This window comes from Macrobrachium nipponense, chromosome 9, assembly GCF_015104395.2.
Source record: "Macrobrachium nipponense isolate FS-2020 chromosome 9, ASM1510439v2, whole genome shotgun sequence".
Lineage (NCBI taxonomy): Eukaryota > Metazoa > Arthropoda > Malacostraca > Decapoda > Palaemonidae > Macrobrachium > Macrobrachium nipponense.
In genome coordinates, this window is record NC_061110.1 from 71,907,361 (window position 1) to 71,932,066 (window position 24,706).

The 24,706-nt window shown below is 35.3% G+C and overlaps 1 protein-coding gene across 1 annotated transcript; it reads right to left on the bottom strand.

Moving 5' to 3' along the window:
• Positions 1-1,315: 1,315 nt before the first annotated feature.
• On the bottom strand, positions 1,316-24,489 carry LOC135218655 (uncharacterized). Its single transcript, XM_064255100.1, has 3 exons — positions 24,342-24,489; positions 20,209-20,432; positions 1,316-2,880 (listed from the first exon to the last, which is right to left on the bottom strand). The coding sequence occupies exons 1-3, from the start codon at positions 24,351-24,353 to the stop codon at positions 2,496-2,498; spliced, it is 621 nt and encodes a 206-aa protein (XP_064111170.1). The 5' UTR covers positions 24,354-24,489; the 3' UTR covers positions 1,316-2,495.
• Positions 24,490-24,706: the final 217 nt, after the last annotated feature.

A 24,706-nucleotide genomic window follows, 5' to 3' on the forward strand; every position in this document is an offset into this window, starting at 1 on the left:
ACTTTTCTAGTCTACTACTCTAGTCAGGCTCGTTGGGCTGACCATGTTTTGTGAATGATTGACCTCCCTTCCTATCACTCGAAACCCCTTTTCTTTCTCATTTTTTTCCTTTTAAATCTGGGAGGGAATTTTACTCAAAGATGCAAGCGGGGCTTGAGACAAAGGACCAACTCTAAGAGGAGGCGTGGTAATAAAAAGGTTTAGAACCCCTGATCTAATACAAGCTTCATAGCCTTTAAATCAACCGCCACAGTAGTTGGCGGTTAGTAAAACCCAGAGTACTACACAAAAACTCAGAATTTGGCCCTTTATAGCTCTGGAATATTCAACCGATCAGGATGAAACTTTGGCTTTAGAGTTTTCTCACTAAGGACTCCAATCGTGTCAAGTTCCATAGGAATTCGTTCACCGTTCCGGAGATCAAGACCTCGATTTTTGGAGTTCAAGGGATGTGGTAGTGGGTGGGTGGGTGAGGGACGTAATATATCTGTTAAGCAATAACGGTAGAAGATACAACCGTTATATTTAGTTTTTCGGGGTTTGTTTTTTGAAGGAATGAAATTTTAAAATTACAGTATGCCATTCAAATTAGCCACCAAAATTTAAATTTCCTGATGCTCCGGTACGGACTGCTCACAACATTAGTAGAGACGCCGTTTCCTTCATGTATGTAAATAACAAATGTAGTTAAGAGACGCTGGCTGACTTATTGTCAGTTATCTTGACGAAATATAATCAAACACGTTGAATTTACCTAAGCAGTTTTGGTTTTCCAGATCGTTGACCTACCCTAAATAAAAAGCCTTAATACACACATGTATATTATATAAATAAAGGTAATGAAAAACGAGAACTGCCGAGATCTTTCGGTCTTAACGATCCTTTACGAGAGGCAAGGGCCGCTATATATATATATATATATATATATATATATATATATATATATATATATATATATATATATATATACATATATATATATATATATATATATATAATATATATATATATATATATAAATAAATAAATATATATATATATATATATATATATATATTATATATATATTATATGTATATATATATATATATATATATATATATATATATATATATATATATATATATAAATATGATATATATATATATATATATATATATATATATATATATATATATATATAATATATTATATATTATATATATATATATATATATATATATATATATATATATATATATGATTATGCAGCAAATGAGCTGAGCTGACCATAATCACGGAGAAACCACATAGTAGGTCTAAGAAAACTATGAAATACCTAAATAACTCCCATTCCTTTGTTACTACATTTTTTTCTCGATTTAGGACGTTGACATTGCAAAAGAAAATACTCAAAGCACTGGCAAAAAAGTAAGGAAATCACAAAAGTGGAAGTAGAAAAGCCCAGCCACAAGAGACAGAGATGGAGATCATGGGTAAAAAATAAGCGGTAGGCCGTAAGGTTTTACAACGCAAACTGATAAATTATAATAAAAGTGAAAAATAGAAGTAGTGGTCTTTTCTCAACCAGTATAGAAAGCGAGTGTCATTATATACGCACAATGCTAAGCATACTTGAAGAGATAGACACTGCCACTTTTCAAGAAATGCAATTTGAAGACATAGCAATTGTATCCACTCAGAAGTGCGTGATCATATAAACACAATACTTCTTTGTGGATATTTTTGTTTTTTCTTCTTTGTCGTCGAGAATAATATGGGCGAACTCATTCAGATTGTTGCTGTTGCAGAGACTAGAGTAATGTTCAACAAAAACCTGGCCCTGGTCAGTGCTGGATGGTACTGGAATTAGGCTCTCTTGCATAATTTTCACATCATCATCGGTGGTTCGTCCAAACCAAAGCCTAGTCAATATAAGTATGATAATGGCCCTCGCTTTCTATACTAATTGAGGAAAGAATCTTGCTTCTACTTTTCGCTTTCATCATTATTTATCAGGTTGTGGAGTAAAGCCCTACGGGGCCCCACCCCTTCCTTTGTATCGCCTGTCCTCCATATCAGTCTCTCGTGGCTAAGCTTTACTACCTCCTTTTGTGATTTAATCACTTTTTTGCCTGCGATAAACCTAAGGGACGACATTAGTAAAGTAAAATTGATCAAGAATTTTTACCGTGCCAACCGAATTTATCCATTGTAACCCATTCTTAATGGAAAATATCCATCAGGATATTTTCCATTAAGAATGGATTACAAATAACAGTATAGGTAAAACATTACTGAGAATGAAAAAAATTAATATACTTTCACAAAAAGAAAAGGTAAAAATTGCCATTCTTAAACTAAAACATACGGGCATTGATGGATATTTTCCATTAAGAATGGAAAAACAATATGCCAACTACAGGTAAAACATTACTGACAATGAAAAAAATTATTATACTTTCACGAAGAGAAAAGGTAAAAAATGCCATTCTTAAACTCAGACGAGAACGTGTTTACTTTAGATGAAAATAAGTGGGAGGTGCGAAAGGTGATCCTTGAGCGCTAGGTTGAGGACAAAACGGTGTCTCATAATAGGGCTCAGACATTCCCAAAACGGACGCTGGAGCACTTGGCACGGGTACTCCAGGTAGCGTCCATCCGATATGAGACTGGTTGTTTTCTTGCTGGATTACTGGAACTTCACTTACTGGAGAAGTGTTGGGTTTCGTCCATCCTAAAGGCTGGGCTTGTTGTGGATGAGGGCTTTTAGCGGGAAGGGTAGGTTTATTTTTGACAGTACTTGGATTCGGTTTTGGACTCTTTGGCTCCTTCAGTTCATCATCACCAATAATCATTGATTCCAGACCAATGAGACCACTAATCTTCCTTGCTAAGACTCTGTGTAAGATAAGAAAAATATTAAGTATAGGCTAGTGTCCTTTTTCTAGCTAATTACCTCGGTTCTATGGTAAATACTACTGCTGTAAAATGATAGAAATGTTATGATCCTGTCATTGACGTCCCACAGTCAGTAACTATAGTTTTGCTCTATAATTCAACAAAGACCCTGGGATATATGTAATGTTATTTCAATTGTGGGTAAACCTGGAAAAAAAAGAAAAGAAGTGAAAAACAAATTTCCCTTCGACTTTCAAGACTAAAAATGTATTATCATTACCTCCTTATTGTCAAAGGGAAATAATCCAGGTTCTATCAAGTGTGAAGTTTAAAATGTACAATAAACTACGAAAATACTTGGTAAAAGTCCCTGTTTCACTCGACTTCTTACGTGGATTTTGTGACACACACACACACGCATACACACACACATACACACACACATATAACATACATATATATATATATATATATATATATATATATATATACTATATATATAATATATATATATATTTTATATAGATATATATATATATATATATATACTACTATAAATATATAATATATATATATCATATATACATATATACATATATAACATCATATATATAATATATAGATATATATATATAATATATATATATATATATGACATAGATTTATAACTAATATTAAATATATAGTCATCAGCAGGGTTACCGAAACTCAGAGGATCAATAAAAGTTTATTAAGAAACGTTTCGTGCCATCCTGACATATCATCAGTCTGTAAGATAAAAGTAATTCACATTTATAATATATAAAATTAAAGTTTACTCGTTAATTTAAAAAGGAATACAGAAAAAAACTAAAGTTTTTCATAAAAACTATTTGTTAAGAACTAAAAAAACTAAAATTATTCACAAAGTGACATTAAAATTGACGAAATTTAAGATTAAAAAGGAATATCAACCTTTACTAAGCGGAGGATAAGAAAGGAATGGCTGTAGGACCGTCGTTTGCCCAGACCTCGACTACGCCACGAAAAGCTGAGTAGAGGATTGACTCTAATTGAGGGAAGGAAAGAGGTGCTTGATATGTAAACACTCAAGTGTCGTTATATATTGGCTGTGCTGGGTATTGTCAATTATCGAAAAATGTTTTTGTTGGATCGACGAAACGCTTGTTGCAGGTTCGATATTCTAGTCATTTGGGAGTGAGCTATTGAACTGGCCAGAGGGTAACCAACCCTGAATTCTCTAATATAAGAAATCATGCAGCTCAGTGTAAAATTTAAATTAACAAAAAACATTTTTCGATAACTGACAATACCCAGCACAGCCAATATAGAACGACACTTGAGTGTTTACATATCAAGCACCTCTTTCCTTCCCTCAATTAGAGTCAATCCTCTACTCAGCTTTTCTTGGCGTAGTCGAGGTCTGGGCAAACGACGGTCCTACAGCCATTCCTTTCTTATCATCCGCTTAGTAAAGGTTGCTATTCCTTTTTAATCTTAAATTTCGTCAATTTTAGTGTCACCTTTGTAAATAATGTTTGTTTATTTTTGGTTATAACAACTAGTTTTTATGAATAACTTTAGTTTTTCATGTATTCCTTTTTAAATTAACAAGTAAACTTTAATTTTACATATTATAAATGTGAATTATTTTTATATTATAGACTGATGATGTGTCAGGATGGCACGAAAAGTTTCTTAACAAACTTTTATTGATCCTCTGAGTTTTGGTAACCCTGCTGATGGCTACACATTCGCACCTATATATATATATATATATATATATATATATATATATATATATATATATATATATATATATATATAAAGGCAAAAGCCACAAAGGAAAGTGAGACAACGGAGTACTGCTGCAAGGCCTTTCGACTCTAGTATGTCACTAAGCAAACGGATATTGTACTGTTAATTGTAATTCATAGATCACTCTAGAATTTAATGCTATTCAGTGATTTCTTAGAATTTTACTATATTTGAAGCCAATCTGATCTACAAACATTCTTCTCCTCAGGAATGGAAAAACTCCATTCTGATCCTATCTCTTATCTTAGTGTTATTGGTAAGTTTCCGTAAGGATGTAACAGAATATTCAATAGGTCTAGAATTCTACGCTCAGAGTGGCGCTTCAGCGCTCCTCAATGGCAATCATGATGAATACTCTCATTAAATGATTTCCGGCTTCTGCCCTCAGTAATTTCATTTCAGTTAAAAACTCCCATTATTGCCCTTAATGGTTAAGGAAAAAGGAAAGCTCTTCTTTCGATCTCAAGTATCGTTAGAATTCTATTCCTCGCTGATTAAAATATTTCAAGGCATAAAATAGGCAAACGAAATTTTTACTACCATCAACAAAAATTTGTTTCCTATTATGCTGTAGTATGTCACTCTAAAATTATTATTTTTTGAAATACTACATAGGTAATCATTTTCACAATATATAAGATTGTGTCCCACAAATCATTATTTGCTGATTGATTCGGCCCCCGGGATCTCTGGCAACTAAACATTACCGAGCCATGTCAGACCAACGAATCAGGTCTCCAAATGGAGTATTGGCAACAATAATTGCAATTATTTCATGAAAGAATACTTCCAAACATAGTAAGTAGGTCTTGTCACTTTCATGGATGGAAGGAGAAGAAGAAATTACCTTTCTCTATCAGAAGAGAAAACTCATCTCCGCTGAACATAAGCCTGTCTCCTTTTCAACAACAGTCAGAACTTTTATGATTGTGTGAAATAAACAGCACAACAAAGCGGAGGAGAATCGTGCAAGGATCTGTCCCCCTCCCTCTTCCCTCCCCCTACCCGTACCATGTCATTCACAGTTTTCCTGGGTAGTGTCGGGTAGGTCAGCTAGTATATATAAGGCTATAAACCATCCTTGATCAAAGTCTCATTCAATAAGCCGTGATTGAATAACAGACAGGCAGACGGACATAGCGTCCATTATAATAGGATTTATTATTTATTACATTGTTGCGCTTTTATCGCCATTACCAGGGCAAGCAGGGTATATATACATAAGATTATATATTACCACAAGTTATTATTCATTTTCCCTTACCTTTGTAAATATGCTTCGAAAATGCAAATTCTGGCTCGAGGAATGTCTGTGAAAATTAACAAAATTGCGGAAATATTCAGTTATCCTGCAGTGAACTGAATATTTCCGCATTTTTGTTCATTTTCACAGACATTCTTCGAGCCGGAATTTGCATTTTCGAAGCATATTTGCAATGGTAAGGGAAAATGAATAACTTGTGGTAATATATAATTTTATGAATATATACCCTGCTTACCCTGATATTGGCGATAACAGCGCCACAATATATAAATAGTAAATCCTATTATAATGGGCATTATGTCCGTCTGCCTGCCTGTTATTCAATCACGGTTCATTCACGGCTAAACGGCTTGACGGATTTAAACCAAACAAAAACTATTGGATAGATCTTTGGTCAAGGATTGTTTATAGCCTTATATATACTACCTGACCTACCCGACACTGCCCATGAAAACTGTGAATGACATACTACGGGTAGGGGGAGGGAGAAGGGAGGGGGAGTTTGTGTATATATATATATATATATATATATATATATATATATATATATATATATATATATATATATATATATATACACAAACATATGTATATGTATTTATACATCGCTGTTAGCTTATTACTGTTTTTCTGTTTACTTTTAATTGTGTGATATTACCAGCAGTGGGACATGCATTACCCTTTGCATTGATGCTGTGCTAAGTTGCCAAGCATTTAAGTTAAGTGTAAATTAAATGTTAAATCGTGAAATACCAGAACAAGTTCATTCCCAGGAACACTGTGCAACTTCTTGATTTCTAAATCAGACGCCTCACTCTATAGAAGTAATCATTGGCGTTTTCGATTTCAGATTAGGAGTTAGTCAGCTGTGGTTTCTGTTCATCAACTTGTGTGCAATATTATCTTCCCCCACAGTCTTCTGGCTACCTTTGAAGCGAGCTTCTATTGTGTTTTCCTTCAAGATTATACCACATTGCTTCTTCATCGTGTAGAGTGAGACTATTGCAATTTTGTTCCAGTTACACTAGCCAGCCTTATATTAGATGCCTTGTAAACATAATTGATTAAGTTAAAACCCCAGTTTTTACCTAATCACCAAGCCTTTGGAAGCAGTCCTTTACCATTATTCGATGTATTATGTTTTTGCCTGATCTCAAGGCCAGAGGTTGATAATCTTGCATTTTCCGAGGTAAGTTATATGGCTCATCATAGTAACCCAATGATTTACAAAAATATCCCAGGTAAATACGTATTAATATGTACATATATATATATATATATATATATATATATATATATATATATATATATATATATATATATATATAAACAAGAATTTTTTTTTGTATGAACACTATACAATTCAACAATTCTTGACCGATTTTGAGGAGATTTTCAATATAAGTCAATATCAAACCAGGAAAGGTCATGGTGAAAAGAGAATCAAAATCCGACCGTTGGCTGGGTTAAGGGGTGGGGTGTGGGAGGAAGACGGAATGTAAAATTTACTAAAGAAGACAGATATTAGTGTCTAATCCATAGTGTTGAGGTCGCTGAGAAGAATAGCAACACTCTCCATTCTCTTTTAAGTCCAAGTTCAGCCCTAATAGGGAATGTGGTGAGAAGGGGCTGCTGAAAAGGGGTAATGTAAAAATAAAAAAAAATAAAAAAACATATAGCAGTGTCTGATCCAATGTTTTTGAGGTCGCTAAAATTAGTAGTGACACTCCCAATACCCTGTAAGTCCAATTTCAACCCTGATAAGAAGAGGAGTGGCGGATCGGGGGTTACGTAAAAATAACCGAAAACAACAGATGTCAGTGTCTAATCCACAGTGATTTTGTTCTCCACTCCTCCCAGGATTGTGACACTTTTGTCCAACTCATCGTCCCGAGAAGACACTGTTTGGACAAGCCACTTTGCTTTCCTCCTATTTTCCTTCTAAGAAATTCGAACTTTCACCTGCTCTCATTCTTGGTGTACACACCTGAATAAATTAAACACACACAAAAAAAGAATGAAAATAAAAATTTCCACAGCAATTCCCTTCCCCATTGTACACATCTCTAAAGTGGCCATTTATTTTCCATTGCAAATGCCATGCTTCACAATTTTCTTTCAGGATTTTTAAAAGAACATTGCACGTTTATTTTTTTTATGTACAGGCGCAATTTTTTAGTCCTGTCCGTCACAAGAGAGTATGACAAACTTACGTCACGCGAAATCATTGTGTGCATATTTCATTTTATGAATAGTCATGTTAGAAAGTGGAGACATAAAATCTAGTCATCCTTATTTCATCCATCTATAGTAATTTTTTTAAATAAAAAGCGTATTTAGTATGCATATATATATATATATATATATATATATATATATATATATATATATATATATATATATATATATATATATATTTATATATATATATATATATATATATATATATATATATATATATATATATATATATATTTATATCATATATATATATATATATATATATATATATATATATATATATATATATTTACATATATATATATATATATATATATCTTAAGAGGTGAAAAGAGGGGGAATGGCTAATAATATGTTTAAAGTGTTTTATATAATAATAAAGTCACATAGCTCTGCTTGCCTAGAGACAAGGGGTGGTACACTGCAAAGTTCACAGGGGAGAGCATGGTATTTGCTGAACAAGCAACTTGTCTCAGAGGTCGTTCCCCGTTTGCGAGGCATGTGCATTCGTTTGTACGCGTATTACAGGCCTACTGGTTCAGGGTACTTGTGGAAGACACATTCTTTGTGCAAAAGAGAGAACAAGCGGTTGCCCTAAGTGTCGGGAGAAAACGCCCATCGAAAAGGTAAGACACGTTCTTTAAAAACTTAGAAAATCTGTTACCTTTTGGGAAAGAGAGAGAAGTGTGGAAATATTCTCTTTACGTAAATACTTTGAAAAGAGTGACGTGGGGTGTCTATATAACTATTATCTTTATTACAGATGGGTCCGATTCCATGGTTGATTAGGAATGGGATTCTCTAACTGACTAATGCTAGACAATGTGACTTGTTTGGGGTTTGAGAGTGTAACCTTAGTCCGGAAGGTAGAATGTTATCTTATTGGTTTTCTTTATGGGCAGATTTGGGTATTTGTGCCATTATGACTTGTTAATCATTTTGTTCTTTGTTATAACCAATTGCTTTGGGAAATAAATGATATTTTTGTATATTTACGCAGTCTTAATAAGCCTCGTGACATCTTACAGACAGGGCACCGTTGGCAACAGGTAAGAGTTCCCAGTTTGTGTAGTTTAGGGAATAAAGGGGTGTAATAGTGGTGCCAGCGGTAAGGCTTTTTATATATTTTTCATTTTTTCAAGCTGTAGGTACGCTCCGAAGGGACTGGTGACCAGTTAGAAATAGGGGGTTTCGGTTTTTATTTTGATAGGAGAAGGGGTTATTAATCATGTCACAGGCAACCCTCAGGGTCATACTGTTGATTCGACAGAGAGAAGCTGTTCCTCAGACAGTCTTCCTCTCCCAAGCCAAGCCAGTTGATTTCTTGAGATTACGGAATAAAGGTGTTTAAAAAGAGAGAAAAGGGGGGGGGGGAAAAGGGGGGGGGGGGAGAAAAGTTTGGTTTTCGACATATTAAAGTGTTTCGCAGTTCGCCCATGTTTGCGGTGAATTCGGTTTACGGTCATATGAAGACGTAAGTGTATTTTCGAGTTTTTTTTTTTTTTTCTTTCTTATTTTTTTTTCTCCCTCTTTTTGTTTTGTGGATTTTCTTTAACTTTTTGTTCTTGTTCATGTTCCTTGTGTTTGTGTGTGGCGAACTTGCCTGAGTGGGATTTTTTGCGGCAAGTCGTGCCAGAGAGAGAGAGAGAGGAGAAGAAGAGAGAGAGAGACGAGAGAGAGAGAGAGGAAGAGAGGCGAGTTAGCTCGGAAACACCTTACGTTCTTACTTTTCCTATCCCTTTCTTATTATTATTATTTTTTTTATTGTCATTTTCGTGGGGTTGATTTTGTGATTGGGGATGGGGCACGCTTACCTTTTGTTATCTGTTGTTGGGAAAAAAAATATTTTTCTCCTTGATTGGTTTAGTGTATATAAAGTACATTGATGTTATTGAGATCGGGGAACAGCCTTGGGAAACAAGATAAAATGGCAGATACCAAACCGACGACGCTACTACATCACGTGACGAACATTTCTGCGGGGGTCAGCCCGTTCAAAGGGATCGTGGATGGCGCTTTGTCACAACCTGTGAATATTTTCATAGAGGGAGTTAATAACTATTTAGCGGGAAAGAATATAGTAGACGATGTAGAGGCATTCAGAGAGGCGAAAGCTTTGCTAGATTTCAATAAGGGAGACCTCAGTCATAGGTCAAGGAGTTTCCAATTTACGAAATGTCGTACCTGGACAGACTTGCAAGCATTTTTGAAAACAGCATATGGCTCAAAGGAACACGGAGATATGGTGAGAGACCTTCGAGGTCTTTTATAAACTACGGAAAGGCACTAATAGCCTTGTAGAACATAGTTCAAAGCTTTGACGCAGTGGCAGATTGGGTAGGAAAATTGAAAACATCTAAATGGGGTTACAGGGGATAATCTCCCTCTAAATAATGTTCATAACTGATCTATTTTTACCTGCTCTTACACGAGGTACCCGATGCAATAGTGGATAGCTTTAATGAAAAGGTTGAGCCTACCTCAGACGAAGAATTACTTTATACCCAAATAGATAAACACAGGTCTAAATGTCCCACCGTAGATAGCACAATTTTTAACGGGACAGGCCCGAGGGATAGAGTACAGAGAGACACGGAACTCTCTTCTCATCGTCTGTGTGCAAAAGTTGAGTATAACAAAAGATCGATCGATCAAAAGCAACAGCAGTTGCGTTGTTTCAACTGCAATAAACCAGGACATCCAAAGAAATTTGTGTAGGGTGAAATATGCGGAAATTGTGTAGGGTTAAATATTGCGGAATGTGTAAAAGTACTGAGCATTATTGGCAGTCTTGTCCGTCTCAGATACGGAGAGATGCGAGGCCTGCACCGCAAGGTTCTGGTAATTATAATGTGAGAACTTCCAGGGCGGGTCAAACCCAGAGGGCAAAGGGATCGGCGAAATTTTTGGAAGCCTGGTCAACAAAAAGGGTACAGGTGATTGGTACATGCCATTGTGGTCTCGTGGGGGACGCCCCAGAGCCCAAGCCATAGTCTATGGAACAGTAGGGGATGTGGATATCCCGGTTTTCATAGACACCTGGGGCATCAATAAATCTAATGGACTATAATTTGTATCAAATCCATGTTCTCCAATTTACCCCTTTGCAAAGCCCCTACGGAGACGGTGTGTGATGTGCAAGCCCATAGATTTAAACACCCTGGGTTTGTGTACAAATAAGGTTTGCTCTCGGTGACAGAGTGTTAACAGAACCTTTTTTGGTAATAAAAAAGGAATTGCCTTAGGTAATAAAATCTTGTTGGGTCATCCTGCTTGTAGAAGACACAAGATTTCGATCCATGCGGGTGCTAATGGGATACAATCGGGAAAATGAATTACCTCATACCATATGAGGACGTGAATAGAATGGAGGACAATGGAGGTTATTGAAAGAGGAGAGGTGCTCGGTGGTATTAATTGCGGTGATACGAGTGTTATGGGGAAAGGTAATGTTAAAAACACACGTTGGTGATCTGGGAGATGATTACAGGAGTTCTATCAGAGTTCATAGTGGTAACCAAAATGATACTAACAATACTGGTGATGATACAATATTGGATGTTGTTTCTGATACTAACAATGCTGGGATAATACTGAGGTGGTAATTTGTATGGGGCGGTGGCAAGGGGAGATACTAACCACAAATATAGAGGTGTTTTATTTGAAGACATCATGTTACTACCAGGTTCAAAGGTTATGGTAAAAGTTTAAATTGAAGGAAATGAGAAAACCCACAGATGTGTGTGTTATTGAAAACAGTGAAAAGCTCAGGGGAGTTGTTAGCACGGCATCGGTGAACAGTGTATCCAAGAATGGGGTTACGTGGGTGGAGCTATTAAACTGTAATGATACAGTTAGGAGATACCAGAAAAATACATATATAGTAGATTTCCATGATTGGAACTGCGATAGTGGTTCTGTGGCTATCGTAGAGGGGAAACCTGAGTTTTCGGAGGCAGAAATACAATCAAGGAAAAAACACATTTTAGTGAACATTTGGCTAATGCGGATTATAGCGAACACGTTGAAGCGATAAGCGGGCTCTTGGCGGAATTTGGGGATACGGTAGCCTTGCAAGGTGATAAATTGGGGTTGACTAATGTCTTAGAGCATAAGGTAAATTTGGAGCAACACAAAACCTATTTATATTCCTGCATATCGCATACCTTTCAAAATCAGAGAACAGGTAGAGAAAGAAGTTAATAGATGGGAAGAAGAAGGAATCATTAGACCCAGTGTGTCTCCTTACAACTTTCCCTTGTTAGCGGTACCTAAGAAAGACGGTTCGGTCCGTGTATGCGTCGATTTTAGACGTTTAAATGAGAAAACGATCCCTGACCGCTACCCAGTTGCGTGCATACCAGATCTTTTTGTCGAAATTGGGGGACATAATATTTATAGTTCAATTGATTTGGCGCAAGGTTTCTTACAGGTCCCTCTCAGCGAGAGTAGCAAGGAATATACCGCCTTTTCAGTGCCCAAGGGACACTATGAATTTACGCGAATGCCTTCCGGTTTTATCGGGCAGTCCGATGACTTTTACCAGGTTGGTGAACACAGTTTTGCACGGGTATTGGGCAAAAATGTTTTTGTGTATATGGATGACATCCTGATCGCAACGGACACGATCGCGCAACACCTGGAAGTGCTTACAGAAGTACTTAGGAGGCTTAGATTAGCGGGGTTGAAATCAAGCTAGCCAAGTGTTCGTTCTTGAAAAAGCAGATCACATATCTAGGTCACGTCATATCTAAGGAAGGGGTTAGAGTAAATAACGATAAAGTCAAAGCAATAGCGAATTTTCGCATCCCCAGATCAAAGAAAGAGATTAAGTCATTCCTGGGTATCGCCGGTTTCTTCAGGAGGTTCGTAATAGGTTTTTCTAACATAGCAGCTCCCCTAACTGATGTGTTGCGGGAAGACGTTCAATTTCAATGGAAGGAATCCAGGCGGAGAGTTTTCAAAAGCTTAAAGATGCGCTAATGAATCCCCCGGTTTGAAGTTTCCAGATTTTAAGGAACCTTTACATTAGTGACTGGATGCAAGCCAGGAAGGCATAGGTGCATGCCTTATGCAAAAGTTTGATGGGAAATTTCATCCTATAGCTTTTTTATAGCAGGAAGTTCAGGACAAAAGGCAGTAACGAGAAGTCCATGGCCACCATAGATAAGGAAGCCTTTGCAATAGTGTCGAGCTTAGTTCATTTTAAAATGTTTTACTGATGGGGAATAAAGTAGAAGTCCTTACCAGGGACAACCAGAAACCGTTACTTGATCTTTTTAATAAACCCGATTTGTCTCCCAAAAGAGCTCGATGGTTTCTAACTATCAGAGATTTTGATGCAAAGCTCAAATATATAGAGGGCAAATTTAATGTTGTCGCGGACGCTTGAGCAGGAGTTTTTCATGACGTGGAAGGAGTTTCCCCCAAAGTCGCGGCAGGGGGGGGGGGGGTTTCACTAACGAAGCCTACAATGGGATATACCCCTCATAGAGCTAAAGCAAGATGAAGACGAGGTCTTAGCAGATGCGAAACGCATTTCTGAGAGGGGAATTAGTCAAGAAACGTTATAGCTTGCCTTTTCGGGTTTGGAGTTAGAAGGAAATCTGTTGGTTAGGAAAATTAAATATAAGTTGAGAACCAGTGAAAGTAAAGGAGATACGACACAGATCGTAATTCCGAAAGTCCTAATTCCAGTGGTTTTAGATATAGTTCATTGCAGGTTCGGTAGTCCTCACTTGGGAATGAAAAAACTTATGATGAGGTTCGGGGCTAAATACATTTGGAAAAATATGGGTAAAGATGTGGAAACATTTCGTAAGGAATTGTGCGGTGTGCAACGCATGTAAGCCTGCTAGACAATGTCATGGCAATTTAGGATCGTATTCCCCTATTACCGAGGTAAACCCTTTTCAGAATACATATGGACGTCTTAGGGAATTTTTATTTTTGTGAGTCTAGATACGCGAACAAGTATTTGCTAGTGATAATAGATGAACTTACAAGGATAGTAGAAATTTTCCCACTTAAGCATAAAACAGCCGAAGAAGTAGCGATAGCATTTTTCAATGGTATCGTTTGCAGATACGGTTCACCCGAAGTTCTATTAACCGACAATGGGAGGGAATTTGTGAACAAAACCTTGGAGTGTTTTAGCTGAATTCATGGGAATACAGAAAGTAACAATTATTCCATACAGAACCCGAGGCTAATGGGTTGTGCGAACGATAGCGAACAGGAAAGTGCTCGAAGCGCTCAGAAAAACGGTAGGTGGTAATGATAGAAATGGGACAGATATATTAACGTTGTTAGACATAGCATTAACACCATGGTTAGCGATTCAATTAAAAATGTCCCTTTTGAAGCTTTGTTTGGTTATCCCAGCGCGAGGCACATTTGATTTTGTTAACTACGCCTCACCAGGGGGAGGATACAGTTGAAGCGCTGATATCCCACAGCGAGAGAGAGACACGCATGTCTTAGCCGTAATCTCGAGTCCACAACCAGAGATATGGTTCAAAAGAGTATAGTAAATCATCTGATCCCAAGATCAATGTCGGTGATAGATGGTTTTTTTTAAAACTTAACGCGAGAAAATGAGTTAAATTACAAACTAGGCCCAAAGTTTGAAGGTCCTTTTAAAGTCATTGGAGAGAAAATTGGAAATAGGTTTGTAGTTTTAAATGAACGAACAGGTCAGTCGAAGCTAACACATACGTCGAAATTGAAAAGAATTGGTTGTGGCAATTAATATATGATAGCGCAATTGCATTCATTTTCTTTTTTTTTCTTGTTATCTGTTTTGTAATTTGATGACAGAATGGCTTTGCAATTTTTTTTTGTTTTTTTTTTTTTTTTTTTTCCTTCTCCTTTGTTTCCTTCGAATGTTTTTCTCTCTTCTTATTGTATGTAAGTCTGCGGCGTTTTGGCGGTAAGATTTCGGGGTTAATATTTTTCGGCAAATGTTTGCTTTAGCTGAGAAACGAGATGGTTCTGGGGGGTGTGCTTACGAAGATCAGTACTAAACATTTTTTTTTTTGAGAATCATGAGTTTTCTAGCGTCGCGTGTCTGATTATGCTGCAATGCGAAGCACCTGACGTGTTCATAGTGGGTTTCTTTTTTTGCTGAAGTGCTGTAAGGAGTCCGGTTGCGAACCTTTCCATTTGGAATTGATGACTCGGGGATTTGCACGGTTTTCGGAGATGCCGATTAGACATTTCACACGAGAACGTGTCATATAAGGGGGATTGTTTTTCTTGTCGATAGGGTTGCTGCGCTAGCAAGATTCTGTAACGGTACACATTCCTTTTTGGGAAAAGAACATGTTGAATTATATATGTTTTTTTCTTTCTTAACGTCGTCCGAGATGATTAAACAACTGATGGTTTTCTTTTTCTTTTCTCTTATGTGCGCTGTGTAATGGGGAGGGGAAAGGGGGAGTTCACTTACTATTGTTGTATTATCTTATTATTTTTATTTATTTATTTATTTATTTTTTCTCTTCTTTTTCTTTTCTTACGAAGAGATGTTGCAATGAGGGTTAAGCTCCTTAAATAGCATTTATCTATTAGGATAGAAGATATAATTTGTCAGGGTATGTGGGTTGGATAGAAGGGGTGTTCGTCATTATTATTTTATGGAGGCTAGTTATATAACCAAAAAGGGGTTTTTACTGTTAGACTTTATGAGTTCTCTTTGATAGCGTGTTTGTCAGATATGGGATTATTTGTGAGAATTCCGTAGGTAAAGATTTTTTGGTTTAGCGAGGAATTTTTTCTTTTTCTAATATTGATTAGTAGATTGAATATATTAATTAGTGACGAATTTGTGGGGTAAAACAAGACTTTAGTTATTTTATGACCATGTAGACCATATTTAAATACGGGACACACAATGACTTTGGAGAATTCCCAACTCTACGTGAGGATGCCAAGGGAGACGACTTCGTTCTACAGTACCAGATTGAGTCAAGTCTACACACGAAGGCATTTTTTGTGGACTGCCTTGGCAAAGGATGAGATGTCTTCGATATAATTTCTGGGATAAACCAGAGTCTACAGTCTTCGATGAGGCGGGTGCGAGTAGCACTTGCATAGATAACGGGGTGGTGACCACGTTTTACTTCAGTAGAAAACGTCGAATCTACAGTTTAGCGACTGGAGGGTGTTGATACACTCACGAGGGTCGCAGACGCTGAAATAATGGCGCGTGCTGAGTTGTTTCGAGTTGGGTTACGTACTCGACCTGCGTCTACAACAATTCGCTCATTCTACAGGGATCCCCAGCTGTTTGACAGTTCCTGCAGGATTCTTACAGACTTCTTCATGTACTAGTCGGCGTGTCTACAACTCGTCGATAAAGGTGTTTCACCGACACCTTCACGGAAGCCATAAGGCGGTTCGAATCCCGCCTACAGTGGAGTCCATTACTGTCCCGCCACTCGAAGATAGTGGTGAAGATGAACTTTTTTTTTTGTTTTTTTTTCGATGACCGCTATCTATACCAATAGTAATGATCATGTTAGCCGCTATACTGATCGCCATTTGCGTACTTGGAGTCCTTAAACTTTTATGCATTGCGAGAAGCACAAGCTGCTCCGGCAAACGGAAGGTAGGATCATAAGTCATGTTGGTACAGTGATAACCATTGCGGGCCAATTAGTTGCCGATATGGTGTGAGACGGGAGTGCATTATTTTCTTTTTTGAGCCAGCCTCTGGTTTTATTATATATTGTAAGACGCTTGTGTGTCTAGAGCTAGGCGGGTGCTAGCATGGGGGTAGCCGAGCTCCTCTTAAGAGGTGAAAAGAGGGGGAATGGCTAATAATATGTTTAAAGTGTTTTATATAATAATAAAGTCACATAGCTCTGCTTGCCTAGAGACAAGGGGTGGTACACTGCAAATTTGTTCACAGGGGAGAGCATGGTATTTGCTGAACAAGCAAACTTGTCTCAGAGGTCGTTCCCCGTTTGCGAGGCATGTGCATTCTTTTGTACGCGTATTACAGGCCTACTGGTTCAGGGTACTTGTGGAAGACGCATTCTTTGTGCAAAGGAGAGAACAAGCGGTTGCCCTAAGTGTCGGGAGAAAACGCCCATCGAAAAGGTAGACACTTCTCTTAAAAAACTTAGAAAATCTGTACCTTTTGGGAAAGAGAGAGAAGTGTGGAAATAAGAAATTCTCTTTTACGTAAATACTTTGAAAAGAGTGGACGTTGGGGGTGTCTATAACTATTATCTTTATTACAGATGGGTCCGATTCCATGGTTGATTAGGAACTGGGATTCTCTAACTGACTAATGCTAGACAATGTGACTTGTTTGGGGTTTGAGAGTGGAACCTTAGTCCTGTCCCGGAAGGTTAGAATGTTTATCTTATTGGTTTTTCTTTATGGGCAGAATTTGGGTATTCTTTGTGCCATTATGACTTGTTAATCATTTTGTTCTTTGTTATAACCAATTGCTTTGGGAAACAAATAATATTTTTTGTATATTTACGCAGTCTTAATAAGCCTCGTGACATCTTACAGACAGGGCACCGTTGGCAACAGGTAAGAGTTCCCAGTTTGTGTAGTTTGTTTAGGGAATAAAGGGGGTGTGTAATATATATATATATATAATATATATATATAATAATACATATATATAGAGATTAAATAAATAATATAATATATGAAAGAAGAGGAGTGGTGGAACAGGGAACGTAAAAATAACCGAAAACCACAGATGTCAGTGTCTAATCCATAGTTGTTGTGGTCACTGGCGAGAAGCTCTTTAAGTCCAAGTTCAGTCCTGATGGGGGGGGGGGGTGGGGCCGGGGGGGGGGGGGGGGGGGGTGAGGAGAAGAGGGTGGGAAGGGGGTAATATCTAAAAATAATTGAAAATGACAGATATTATTGTCTAATCCACAGTTTCTGAGATCGCTGAAATGAACAGTGACACTCCATATGCCCTTCAAGTCTAAGTTCAGCCCTGATAGGGAGATGCGTGAGAACGGGTAGGAGTGGGGTAACAAGTAAAAATAACAGGCAACGACATATATTAGTGTCTGATGTTTAGTTTTAGAGGTTGCTGAGATGAATAGTGAACTCCTGATGACCTACAAGTCCAAGTTCAGCCCCAATGGAGGGATATTATATGGTATATATATATATATATATACATATATATATATATATGTATACATATATATATATATATATATATATATGTATATATACATATATATATATGTATATATATATGTATATACATATATATATATATATATGTATATATATATGTATATATCTATATATATATATGTATATATATATTGTATATATACATATATATATACATATATACATATCTATATATATATGTATATATATATGTATATATACATATATATATATGTATATATATATGTATATATACTATATATATATATATGTATATATATATATACACCTCATATATATATATATGTATATATATATATATATATATACATATATATATATAGTATGTAGTATATATATATATATATATATATATATATATATATATATATATATATATATGGGTTTTTTTTTTTCTAAAATTAGGAATTCTGAAGGGAATTGTTCAATTTCACTTTCTTTTTTATAAGCATGAAAAGTCGGTAGTTTTGTATGTTTGATTCGTTAGTGTGTTTACAAATTAACTTAACTACTAACATCGGTATCTGATAAAAGTTGACAGGAAACTTATGTTGACTTTTAGAGCCGAGGTTTCTTTTAAAAGAGTAGGAAAATATTTGTAAAACCTTTATTACTGGGAGTCTTACTATTTGTTGTTGTTGTTGTTGTTACTAAATACGCTTTTTGTTGAAAAAAAAATTTGTATAGACGGATGAAATAAGGATGAATAGATTTTGTGGGTGTATATTTCATAAAATGAACTATACACACAATGATTTCGTGTGATGTAAGGTTTTTATGCTCACTTGTGACGGACAGAACTGAAAAATTGCGCCCGTACATGAAACAAAAGTGAAACTTATTTTTCGCAAGTCACCAGATTGAAATTCCATTGTGGTTAAAAAAAATATTATTTTTAAACTTGCTCGGTAAAATTGAAGGTGATTTGCATAAACCCTAGGGATGATCGTAAAGAGAGCAAGAGGGAAGAAACATTTAATCAGGTTCAATTAAAATCATAAATTTTTTTTAAGGAGGTTTCAAGGAAAATGTTTAAAAGCACACAAATTTCAATATTATTGACAACGTGAATACAATTGCTGACAATCTCTCCCATTAGGGTTTGAGAAAAGGTACCAAATTTGTCAAGTAACATATTCAGGTTCTACCAATAATAACTGTATACATCCAGCGTCATAAAATTTATATATGTGCCAATTTAATCGACTTCAAAGAAAGTGTGAATTATTTCATACAAAAAAATCTGTTAATAAATAACAGATATAATGGCAACGCCAAGCAAGCAGGTTGACCATTAGCATAATTTCCAACTATTCAATATGCATTGCACGTATGTTTGCCAGGGTTAGGGTATACTGTATATGTTTATACATGTGAACACTAGAGTGTAGCTACAGACCATAAATTTGACCATAAGCACATGAATTCAGCTCAAATTAGTATGCTGTATTTCTGTTTGGTAATAATTTCTTGATGATTGAAATTAATGATGATTTTAGAGAACTTTAAGAATATGGTCATAGTAAAAAAAAAGTTTTGTTTAATGAAAGCGATGAAACTACAAACAAATAAACAGCAACATGACAAAACAAATATCACAGAGGTGTTGATGTAAAAATAGTAGTAGCACAACTCCTGAATGAAAGCTGCCGACGTGTACAGGATTTAAAAAATGAAAATAAGAATAAAGAAACGCACCGTTACAGACACTTAAGAATAAATAAACAAAAGCCACCACGATAACCGGAACAGCGGCAGTACTCGCTCACCCAAGAGACAAAGGCCCATTTAACTTGAGAGAAAATGGCGTTTCTCCCCCCTACCTATTTGTATGAGTTTGGTCCGAGCTGACATCTCGCTGACAGACCGGGCAGCGCATCATCCGTCCAGATGGAAATACCGGCTCTAGGTTAACAGGGCCGTGTAGGGGCTCACCTAAAAGGTTCAGGACGCAGGTGGCGCAGAGGTTGTGCCCACAGGGTAGTTGCTTGGGCGTCTTTGTTCCTTCGTCGTACCATTCGACGCATTTCTGGCATTTCAGTTCGCTCTGGATGAAAGAGAAATATAAATAGAATAAAATAATTTTATAATAGGAATTTGATCTTCAGGATGGACGGATGGACAGATCTCTCTCTCTCTCTCTCTCTCTAGTTGTTTAACCCATTTTCCGTTTATTTACGGTTGACATAAGCATATTATATTTATTATTACCGCACTTTTTACATGATAAGTTTTAACTGATCCTATTGTCATAAAATTCTAGAATCCAAGTATTTCCTTGGACTCTGATAAATCTATTTAAATATTACCATCAGTTCTAACTTTATTTTAGTTATTATGCCGAATATTAGCCTTTTACACCATTGAGATCTTAGAGCATATGAGACTTAAAGAAAAACAATAGAGGTATTTAATAAGCAGAAAAGCAATAACAAAAACAAATAAAAGTCTTTTACAGAGGTAAAAGTGCTTATGCATATATGGATAAATATAGAAAATCTTTTACACTCCTCTTGTAACGCTAAATAAATGAGTACCCTGTAGTAAAAGAATGTAAATAAGGAGCAAGCAGACGTTTTGTTTCACTTTGCTACAATGCTTTACTACTCAGCTATTAAGGTCATCACCACCATGATTTCAAAATATAAAGGAGGTTTTATCTAATTCTCTCAAAAAATTTGTAGTTTCTGAAAACTCCAGGGAATAAACAACATTGTTGATTTTACTCCATGAAGAAGTATTAAGTATACATACAGACAGGACAAGTTGATTGCGACAAGATGTAAGCCGATGATGCAACACTCCTGGGTGTAGTAAAGTCTCCACTTTTAAGAAATGAAGTTCTCCATGGTCTCAATTGTAACACGGAGCGGATTAGTGAATAGCGCAACCTATAGGGTAAGCGGTTGAACTCCAGTAAAACGAAAGCTGTTGATCAGATGTTGGACTAATTTTCAATCCCATCCTCCCTTTCAGGTGGATAGGTCTCTGCTAAATGAATCTTTGACGTTTGTAAGTTTCGACTAAAATTTTACTTTTGAGAAACATTCTGATGAAGATGTCAGCAAATTCCACACGGAAGTTAGGAAGTAAAGCCTCATGTTTATAACAATAATAAAATCAATGCAACCTGTTTTAGGTCATTTGTCCTTCCTTTATTAGAATATTTTTCTCCAGTGTGGATATCTGCCTCTGCCAGAGATTTGTCTCTTTTAGACTGAGTGACTCGTAATGGTAGGTTGCCTAACATTAGTAGTTATGACTTCGACTACCGATGATTGGTCTCTTGTTTGGCAATTTTTCATAAGTTGTATTTTAACAGTGATCTTTCACATTCACAATCGATCAATGATTCTCTTTTTCTGGCGAGAGCAACCAGATTTGCTGAACAGTAGCACCATCTGCAGTAGCTGTACCCCTCTGTCGAACTTCTAAGTTCCAGAAGCCCTTTCCTCTTAATTAACTCCGTTAGACCCCGGAGCCATGTCCCGAAAGTATAAGCGAATATGCATTGCATTACCACCCTAAAGCTATTATCTTTGTGTCTTATATTTCTATCAGTTTATTTACTAATTAGATCATTTTTAACACTTCTAATAACTGATCTCTTCTTTCTGTATTTCGTATTACCTACTGTTACCTCTTTCAAATCAATACCTTGGAAGCTTGACTTTCAAATCAATAGACCCTTTGGGCTTGTTCCCTATGAATAGGGTACATCATCTAAATGATAAAAACAATTCTTAAAAAAAAAAATAAATAAATAAAACCTCGGAAAGCTCCTAGATCTTGTAATGGGAATTATGATTCATCTTTAAAAGTTCACGTCTTAGCAAACCTTTAGAGAACTCTAATAACGTGTAAATAATTAGTATAAAGATGATTTTCTTAAGTATTGTTTTGTCGCTGGAAAAGAATTGCTTTTAAATGTCATTTCTTAAAAAGTCTTATCGGTAATCAGAATTTATGTATATTTCTTAATTTGAATGTTAAACTCAATAAGAGTCCTTTGGAAAACTAATACAAATAAACAAGGTAGTTAATCATGGAAAAAATAATTTAATGAAAACGTTATATCTGACAGAAATATTAGTCCTGCTGAAATTATTAGTTAGATTAAAATAATATTCTTCTCAAAGAAGAACTTTAGTTTTCTCAGAATTGAAGTTTTACCCAACTGTTTTTGTTCGCCCCACTAGTGTTAAAGTTAGCTGTAAAATGCTCGGCTTCCTTAGGTCAAAGCTAAAGAATATAATGATAACGTTTGGTCTGCGTAAAGTTTACGTTAATCGTAGCAAGTTTACCATTCCGATATAGGTTCAGGCTTTCAGAAAGTTTTATATACATGTTAAAAACCAAGAATGAGCTCCCGAAAAGCAATACTTCTGGCTTATATAAATGCTGCAAAATATTTGTAAATCAGTTACTGTTTGTTTGTAAATATAGAAATAACTCACTGCAAGTATATTATAACAAAGTTTGAAATTCTTTCCCAAGTATGGCCCGCCCAGTATGAATCCGAAGATCATTTATATTGTTTTGATAGAGTTTACCCATATGGATAAACTATGAACAGACCTCTTGTTTGGCATCGCTTTATGTACAAGAGTGACGCCTATTGACAGCCACCTGCACTGACCTGATGAAGAGGTCAGTTCAGATAGGCTCATCTGAGTTTTTATACTTCACCGGTTGCTTACGAGTCAAGGTAATCAATACAACATATACGCATGGATGTAACCGTAGTAAAAGAATATATATAATAACTCTGTTTATTGCAATTTTTTTTTACTGTTGATATGTTGCCCATAATTTAAATATAATTTATATATATATAAATATATATATATATATATATATATATATATATATATATATATATATATATATATATATATATATATATATATATATATATATATATATATATATATATATATATCTAAATGAGCGCATTTAGTTAGTGATCAAGTTCACGGGAGGATGGACGAAAAACTTTAATGTTTATAAATAATTCCATAAATATATTTCATCTGGATAAACGAGGATATTACTGTGGATCCTTCTATTGATTTCTTAGAAGCACAATACGGTGTTTTTATATATATATATATATATAATATATATATATAGTATATATATATATATATATAATGTATATATATATAATATATATACTATATAGAATATATATATATATATATATATAATACTTAGGATATATATATATATATATAAAGTGTATATATATAATATATATATATATATAATCTATATATATATATATATATATATCTATATATATATATATACTATATATATATATATCTATCATATATATATATTATATATATATATATATATATATATATATATATAATATATATATATATATATATAGTATATATATATGTATATATATATAAATATATTTGTGTGTGAATGTGTGCGCGCACGCGTACTTTTATATGTAACGCTCGTGAATTATTTAACTTTTTCTGGCATTAACTAGATGGCGTTCGTATCCAGTTAGTGCCCTGATTATACTAACACTTCGACTTCTAAAGAATATTCTTTTGTAATTAATAGGATGCTACATAGTATGATTTTCGCGACAAAAAATTATTCTAACTCTTATCCCTAACTCTTCGAGAAAAGAACATAAACATCCTATTGATTTAAGATTAAGTAAAATCCATAAAACTTCAAGAATAAATTTATTTAGCTTTCCATATGGACTATCTATTTGCTTTTCGAGGAAGATGGGATAGAACCCCGCTGAAACTGAATAAATTTGTCCTTAGTTCATTATAGGTTCTACATGAATAATTTATCCATTTCACTCTTAATGCCGAGAAAAATAAAAATATCGAAATTAGCTTTTAGGAATCAACCTTTGCGAGGATTCAGGTGAGAAGATTTTGTATTCACAAGCACGGGCACTTAATCAACTTACCTGACGACTCATGTTTCAGTTTTTCTATCCAATGGTTTTTCCTTATTCCCGAATTCTTCAGAAAATTTCCATCAATACAAAAGAGAAATTAACTGATCGCCCAAAATGGTCTCTGGTCTACGAACTAGTGTTGTTCCATTATCTAATCTTCCTTTATCTTGGTAATTCATTGTCATATCACGGTACTGATTGTCGTTGCTCATTGAAATCGACTATTCCCCCGCATATCTTTGGCACGATGCTGATAATGATATTGTTATTGTTATCAGAGGATCACTACAAGCAACCAGATCTTTCTTTTCCTCTCTCCTTACTGATTGGTTATTAAAAACTCTCGGAGTTTTTAGTGAGTTTTAAATTTTTCA